Here is a 9237-nt window from a genome sequence, read left to right on the forward strand (position 1 = left end):
TAATTTTGATATATCTGACACTCTGATACCAGTGTGTATAATTTTGATATATCTGACACTCTGATACCAGTGTGTATAATTTTGATATAATATTCTGACACTCTGATACCAGTGTGTATAATTTTGATATATCTGACACTCTGATACCAGTGTGTATAATTTTGATATAATATTCTGACACTCTGATACCAGTGTGTATAATTTAGATATATGTGACACTCTGATACCAGTGTGTATAATTTTGATATAATATTCTGACACTCTGATACCAGTGTGTATAATTTTGATATATCTGACACTCTGATACCAATGTGTATAATTTTGATATAATATTCTGACACTCTGATACCAATGTGTATAATTTTGATATATGTGACACTCTGATACCAATGTGTATAATTTTGATATAATATTCTGACACTCTAATACCAGTGTGTATAATTTTGATATATCCGACACTCTGATACCAGTGTGTATAATTTTGATATAATATTCTGACACTCTGATACCAGTGTGTATAATTTTGATATAATATTCTGACACTCTGATACCAGTGTGTATAATTTTGATATAATATTCTGACACTCTGATACCAGTGTGTATAATTTTGATATAATATTCTGACACTCTGATACCAATGTGTATAATTTTGATATAATATTCTGACACTCTGATACCAATGTGTATAATTTTGATATATCTGACATTCTGATACCAGTGTGTATAATTTTGATATAATATTCTGACACTCTGATACCAGTGTGTATAATTTTGATATAATATTCTGACACTCTGATACCAATGTGTATAATTTTGATATAATATTCTGACACTCTGATACCAGTGTGTATAATTTTGATATATCTGACACTGATACCAGTGTGTATAATTTTGATATAATATTCTGACACTCTGATACCAGTGTGTATAATTTTGATATATCTGACACTCTGATACCAATGTGTATAATTTTGATATAATATTCTGACACTCTGATACCAGTGTGTATAATTTTGATATAATATTCTGACATTCTGATACCAGTGTGTATAATTTTGATATAATATTCTGACACTCTGATACCAGTGTGTATAATTTTGATATATCTGACACTCTGATACCAGTGTGTATAATTTTGATATAATATTCTGACACTCTGATACCAGTGTGTATAATTTTGATATATCTGACACTCTGATACCAGTGTGTATAATTTTGATATAATATTCTGACACTCTGATACCAATGTGTATAATTTAGATATATGTGACACTCTGATACCAGTGTGTATAATTTTGATATATCTGACACTCTGATACCAGTGTGTATAATTTTGATATAATATTCTGACACTCTGATACCAATGTGTATAATTTAGATATATGTGACACTCTGATACCAGTGTGTATAATTTTGATATAATATTCTGACACTCTAATACCAGTGTGTATAATTTTGATATATCTGACACTCTGATACCAGTGTGTATAATTTTGATATATCTGACACTGATACCAGTGTGTATAATTTTGATATAATATTCTGACACTCTGATACCAGTGTGTATAATTTTGATATAATATTCTGACACTCTGATACCAGTGTGTATAATTTTGATATATCTGACACTCTGATACCAGTGTGTATAATTTTGATATAATGTTCTGACACTCTGATACCAGTGTGTATAATTTTGATATATCTGACACTCTGATACCAATGTGTATAATTTTGATATAATATTCTGACACTCTGATACCAGTGTGTATAATTTTGATATAATATTCTGACATTCTGATACCAGTGTGTATAATTTTGATATAATATTCTGACACTCTGATACCAGTGTGTATAATTTTGATATAATATTCTGACACTCTGATACCAATGTGTATAATTTTGATATATCTGACACTCTGATACCAGTGTGTATAATTTTGATACATCTGACACTCTGATACCAGTGTGTATAATTTTGATATAATATTCTGACTCTGATACCAGTGTGTATAATTTCAATATATTTGACACTCTGATACCAGTGTGTATAATTTTGATATATCACAATAATGATTAGTGATGTTTAAATTATGCTTCACAATAAACACATCGGTAATCCATTTTGATGTGTAGCAAGTCTTGTAGGAGGGTGGTTTATTCATGGTTATGACGTAATAAAAAGCAAGGGCAGAAAATTGAGGTCAGTGTTTCTGAAGAAGAGTAAAATATTACAGCAATTTAACTGTGGGGCCAGAACATCTACATTTCCTTGGAAGGAAGTATAATAAAATAAGTTAAAAATGTGTGGACTCCCATTTAAACAGAGATGTTAATCCCTACCAACTGTAGATTATGCAATTGATATATCCAAAAAAGTTCTCTACCTTCCTGATAAGTAGTGCTTTTTGTTCATGATCCACATGCATTCATCATCATCTTCCATAAGTTTATATTTTATCAGAAGTGAATGTGGCCCTCTGCAGAAAACCAGTCAGAACAATCCTGAAACCACTGAGAGCTCAGTGAGTTTATATGAGAGAGTATCAAGACTCAATGAGTTTATATGAGAGAGTGTCAAGACTCAGTGAGTTTATATGAGAGAGTATCAAGACTCCAGTCCTGCTCTTCTACACGTACAGTTGTTAAAAGAAATGATATCGTGAACAAAATGATTAATAGCCTGAAAACCGTTGAGATCTTGTTTGTAGACTGGGAATGATGAATTAAAATACCTGGTTGAATGGTTTAGACAAGTTTTGGAGAGAAGTGGTTGTAATTGTGACAACATACTGCAGCAGAGAGGACTACTTAAGACATTAGTCACAATCAGTGCCTTATGGTCAGAGGAACCTTACCTACATTCAGCTATAGAATCAAATTACAAATTTCAGTTAACAAAACTTAACTAATTGGTATGTATTCCTTAAAGTGCTGCCATCAGGTGCATTACTGATATTTTCATGTTTCAAAATTTTATAATCTTTTTTAATAACGAAAATGTTTATTTGTGATAAAATTTAACGAAATATATTACTTCATATGAAAAGTTTAGAATTTCATGATGTTGACTCAAAACTTTCCAGGCACTAGCTGTGTATTCTGTTAAAATGAAGAATATATCAAAGTTTAATTGATTAGCTTTTATTGTGATTTACTTCATGTTCAACAAATTGGGGCCAATTCTTCTGGTATTTTCTGGGAAAAATAATGGAATCCATGCCTGACCCTGCATTATAAACAGTTGTGTGAGTTACCTGAGCGTGGGTTATAGAGAAAGAGGTGTATTTGTTCAATTTAATGTCACCAGAAGATATCCTAGTGGGTTTTTTTCTCCTAAATACATTGTAACATTTCTTAACTGGGAAACTAGGAGATAATTTTATCTTATTAGTGTGTAGTTGTTAATTGCTGGTTAGAATTCTGTTAATGTTGGTGGGAGAGGGTAGAAACTGGACTGGATTTGTAAGAGGTGACCATGTTGACAATGCAATCTCAGAGCCTGAAGTCAAGATCCATAATTAAAGGCAGAAAACCAAATTTGCACTTAAAATAGGTAAGATCTCCACATTTTATCATATGTCTCCTTCAGAGTTATTTGGCCTTACTTTTACGTATAAATTTCAAGTTATTTAACTGGGGTGCTTTCTTTTCAGGGAACTCTTTTAACACCTTCATATAAAAACATGCACCTGTTTGGATCAGAGTACTGGACATATTTCTTTCCTCGCCAAGTTGGCTCAAAGAAGGCACATCAGCTTATTTATAACGAAGAACAGATGCTAGCAGAGAGAGCCAAGGATGCTAATTTGGTTGATTTCATCCTTGGAGGGTAAGAAATATATTTTTATCACTGGTTCATTTATTCTTTTTTTTGAGTGAAAATAAATATTAAAATACATTTTATAGTAATATATTTCTACCAAAAAGAAAAAAGTGGAATGATTTTTAAATAATTAGCATTTGATTACTCCTTTTAACTAAAAATTATCTTCAAATTTATGTTCATAAGCAAATTATCAATCTCTTTAAGTGGGCAATCACTGTTATCTCTACTAGCAATTTATCAGTCTCTTTAAGTGGGCATTCATTGTTATCTCTACGAGCAAATCATCAATCTCTTTAAGTGGGCAGTCATTGTTATCTCTACTAGCAATGTGGAATGATCTGGTGCCAGTTATCCATTAGCACAAGTTTGTTATTGCTGTTCCTTCTAAAGTGCTTGGAGGATTTACCATAAAACTAAATACATTCATCCCGAGGTTTAATTGATCTGAAATGAACAGCGCTACTTGGAAATCTTAAAAATCTTGCTATTGCTACTCCTTCTAGTTGGGTCTAAGTGAATATAATACTGATGCATATTTCAGTATGACTGCCATGGCAGCTATTTTAAAATCTTGTTATTGCTATACATCTCCTAGCAGATAGTCATAACAAGATCGGGTTTTCACCAAAGAGGTCTAACTGGTCCTAAATTAAAATGGTTCCACATGGATATCAAATATGACAGTGGCTGTCTTGAAAATCATATCACTACTTCTTCCGAGTGGATGGTCATGTTAACAAGGGGGTTTCACTAAAAAACTACTTCTGTGAAGTTGGTCCTTAATGAAATGGTGCTGACTAGTCATTCAGTATGATTATGGTAGTGGCTATTTTGAAAATCTTGTTGTTACTACTCTACCTGAATGGTTGGTGGTATGGTATCAGCATAGGACCAAAAAAATGTTTCTGGTTGGCTGACTGTCCCTATTTTTCAGTGCCAACTTGAGCATTTTTTTCTCTTGGGTTAAAAACAAAAGATATTCCAAAATTTTTGTGTGCATCCAATTGAGTTAGTTTTGACCAGTACTTGAAGCACTTATTGCATTATATATACAAATTATTATATATGTTTTTATAAAATTTACAATTAAATTTTTTTACAAAAATTGATTTTGTGGTTCTAATTCAGCTGGTTTAGTTCAGTGCTTGAAGCATCAGTACATAATATATAATAATCATTATATGTTGGTTTTTTTTTAAAAAACCCGCCTACCTAATTTTAAAGGCAGTACAATAGGAAGCACATATTTTTGTGTGTGGCCTAATGTGTTCAGTCTGTCATTACAGCCCACAAAAGTTTGTTACTGTAGGTCAATGCCCATTGAAGCAACGATTCAAATGTTTGCTCACAGTTAGCTCAGATCTTATAGTACTTGCTTACATTTATTTACATATAAGGGTTTATCTTCCTAAAGTTCTTATCTTTAAAATTGAACCATTTAGTCAGATTTGTGCTGATATCTGTTAAACCCTATGCATTCATCCTCTCACACACACACACACACTTCTGCTTGATTGTGATCCTTTGTTTGTCAGCAAACTTGACCAATTACATTGTGTACTTGCAAATTCACTTTTATGTTCATGAAATATTAGCTATATGTCTTCTCATTTCCAGGAACAAAGCAGAATTCAGGAAAAGATTGCCCAACTTTTTGAAATATCTAAAAAACAGTGAGATGTTTGAGGAGACCCTGAGAAAAAAGCAGTTTATGAGAAATAAGGATTGGCAGGATATACTTGCAAGCCATCAAAAGTTGGAACTACATCACATGCGCAAAAAATTCCGATCACGCGAATTTGAAGATTCCTTGAGAAGATTTGTGTATCATCTTGAGAAATAGCTTTGTTAACATCATTTACCTGATACTGAAATGTGCATGAGTGTGCATTTGTCCTTTGCTGCTTTTATTTGAAATGCGTCTTCTATTTCTCAACGTGCATATTTGCCTTTTAACATTGGTTTTAAGCAATACATTATATTCAAATAAGTTCAAGATTTTTTAGAGAAACATTTTTTTGTGGAAATAATTTGTTGCCTGATCTTTGCTTGGTAGTCAGTAGTCTGGACAATTAGAATTTTGCTCATGCTAAAGTCACAGACAATAACTGTATTTACGTTTTTTCTTTTTTCTTCTTGCTAATTTAATAGTTAAACTGTATAAACGGCAAAAAGAGCATCACACTCCTTGCCCCCTAACTTTCACCCAATATTTAAGAAGCTTTTCTGTGTTGTATGTTTGTTACAAACACATTTTGTAAGTGAATGAATGTATCATATTCATGTGCATTCGTAACTTGAAAGTGTGTATGTTTGGATGAAACGATATGTGCAGTAAATAGTTGCCATGTGACTTACGATTAGCAAAGCAGAAACAATAATTATTTTTAACTGATAGGGGTACCTCAATTACATTATTGTAATTAGAAATATTTAAAACTACTTAATGAATTGCCACTTGAACAGGAGATTTAAGTTTTGTTAGTTCCTAAAACTTCATTTGAAAAATTTTAAAACTAATTTGAAACAACAACTTTAACATGTACACAAAAGCATATGCACACATTTATTCATACCGGTGTTCATCCATTAAACCACAGATGATATAGCAGATTGACCAGAACTTTATGTTATGGAAGCATGTTCATTTTTTCAAGCGTTCTGTGCTGCTGATCATTATCATTGTTACTAAAACTTTTAACAAAGTTTTTAACACTGGCATTTTTCCCAGTTTATAGCGAGAAAGTATTATATGGCCACTACTTAAAAATGGTTAGATGGTCTTTATAAATTCATGAAGATATCATTGATTAATGCTATGCATAAAAATCTTTACCTCCATTTTAAAGTGTTTACACGAATGGACTGAAAGTAATTCCATCGTTAATAAAGCATAAGCTGACATACAGCTGCAATATTCTGCTACTTGTAACACACTCTCTCTACAGTCTGACATACAGCTGCAATATTCTGCTACTTGTAACACTTTCTCTCTACAGTCTGACATACAGCTGCAATCTTCTGCTACTTGTAACACATTCTCTCTACAGTCTGACATACAGCTGCAATATTCTGCTACTTGTAACACATTCTTTCTAGTCTGACATACAGGAATGTGTCATAAAAAGAGGGCAGGTTTTACTTCAAACTCACTTAACTCCAACTTGGATTCATGTGTTAAGTCAAATTAAATTGACTATGCTGGGAACAAGGCATTAAAGGTTGGGCTTTGAGTCCATTGTTTATATTGTGTTTTAATGATTTGATTCTGCTACCTTGAGAAAATGGTGTTTGAGGCATTTTATTTCAGAAATGTCCCTGATTGTTTAGTAGTCTTATTTGTTGATGATGTGCCAATTTGCCCTGAAACATCAATATAATTGCAACAAAAGATACAAATAATAGAATGCTTTTATAATACCACTTGAATAACAGTTACTTGGAGAAGACAGAAATAATCGTGTTTTGCAATGGAGGACCTTTGAGGAATGAAAAGCGGTTTTTAAATGGGGTATAAATTGATAGTTTCATTTTTACAAGTACATGGGTCTGATGTGTAGACCCAAATTATCCTGGACAATGGCTAAAGAAACATTAGCAGCTCAGAGTATCAAATTTGTTATGGCTATCTTTTATGACTAAAGGAAATTTGTCTACTTTAGTTGTGTAGATGCCTTTAAAATATTTGATAATATAGTAAAACCTATATTTATGTTATGGTTCTGCAATTTGGGGACACAGATATTCAGTATTTATTGTGCTGTTGCTATAGTATCCCCCATGCCTCTGATGCACCCAAGATCTAAGGTAAAAAGATGAATAGGTTGCAAGAGATCACCAAAGGAGGCTCTCAATCCAAAGAGGCCTAAGTCGTAGCAATAGCCATAGCTTCATAGGCATACATTCTTGTGACGGAGGTACTGTTAAGCTCTCTTTATACTGGGTAAATCCTGGAGGTCGAAATATCAGAGGAAGCTTTTAAAGGTAGAAAGACATTTCTGACCCTTCCTTCTCTCAAGACCCTAACTAGGCAAAGCATCCGGTCTTGATTATCCCCAGCACAAATGACCAAGATTTGAGATCTTGATAGGAAGTGGAGTCACGGAAGTTAGCTCAGACCTGCCAACCCCAGTGACACTCATTGAGGGAGATTTTAGGAAACTTTTTTTTATAGAGATTTCAGTTATTTCATGGAAGATTATCACTGGCAACTCTAGAACTTGAACTGCACATCTTGTAAAAGCTGTATATGAATCCCTTCCACGAGTCAGGCACAGAAACTCCTGGCTTTAAATGGCTTGGAAAGTTATATATTTGTTGTGCTTTCATCCAAAACACCGTCTTTTAGACATTGTAAAATACATCACTGAACATAAGGATTCAACTTTGCTACAACTTTAATATGCTTTTAAAGAACTTCTGCGCACTTACGGTCTTACTATGGAGTTGCAAACTGTCTGACTTTCATGACAAAACAAATTTTTCTTCCCCATTTTATTGTTGAAATACATTTTTCTGGGAGAAAAGAAAAAAGGTGGGAGTATGGGAGAAACAGATTTCCCAAATCTAATGCACTGGTGTGCAGAAAGGAGTAGAGTTGGGGGTAGTTCAAATCAGGTTCCAGTCAGAAAATGGTCCAGATTGAGCCATCTGGCTGGTGGTGAAACTCAGATTCCAAAGGAATTCAAGTAGATTCCTTGCTCAGTCTCCAACTTGCTAGAAGCATGCAGGAAATGGACAGGGTGCAGGTAAGGTCTCCCAAGTCCATAGTCAAGTTAGAATTGCACCTGCCATGTGGGGTGTTAAAAGCAAGCTGATAATGACCAGATAGGCCATGATCTTCTCAAGCGTGTTAAAGTATCAAGGGAGACTACTCCTGCATGCTTAACAATGCACATAATGGAGTCCACCTATACAGTGAATGGCTCACGTGTAAGGGAGGAACAAAGAATGGAGGAAAAAGGTTTTGCACTCTTTATATTAACAATTGTTATTAGTGTTGACGTAATAACTAGATGTATTTTGGTTTTGATCAGGTTTTGGGGAACTGTGGAATATATATATATTATGTACCAAATGAATGAAACCAAAAGACATAATGAACTCTTCAAGAAACAATACATTTGAGACTAAGTTTAAATCATCAGCATTATAGCTCGATAAACAAAGGTTGCGACCATCTGCACCCGGGTAAACAGATATTGGCTTGGTAAAACACTGTACCAAAAGAAATATAATAAAAAATAATATGGAAATGATTCTCACTTTAATACTATTAAAGAAAGAGTTCATTCACCACCCCGGCTAGGCATTACAGATTAACTAGAAAGACAAATGATATACTCAACCCTATACTGAAGCCCTTCCAAAAGATTTCTCACTGGGACATTAGGACTACCCGCACTGTGTGA

At 33.4% G+C, this 9237-nt stretch overlaps 1 protein-coding gene across 4 annotated transcripts in view; it reads left to right on the plus strand.

The window, feature by feature from the left end:
- The window catches only part of LOC149773076 (uncharacterized), a 40431-nt gene extending 33360 nt beyond the window's left edge, over window positions 1-7071 (plus strand). For all 4 annotated transcript variants that reach the window (XM_089946884.1, XM_089946883.1, XM_089946885.1 and 1 more), the window contains exons 6-7: window positions 3654-3829; window positions 5444-7071. In XM_089946884.1, coding sequence (XP_089803010.1) covers window positions 3654-3829; window positions 5444-5669 — 402 coding nt within the window. In that variant the 3' untranslated portion in view covers window positions 5670-7071. The remainder of the gene's footprint in view (window positions 1-3653; window positions 3830-5443) is intronic.
- The last annotated feature ends 2166 nt before the right edge of the window (window positions 7072-9237 follow it).

The sequence above is a fragment of the Sinohyriopsis cumingii genome, unplaced genomic scaffold (genome assembly GCF_028554795.1).
Source record: "Sinohyriopsis cumingii isolate HCF-2022 unplaced genomic scaffold, ASM2855479v2 utg000913l, whole genome shotgun sequence".
Taxonomy (NCBI): Eukaryota; Metazoa; Mollusca; class Bivalvia; order Unionida; family Unionidae; genus Sinohyriopsis; species Sinohyriopsis cumingii.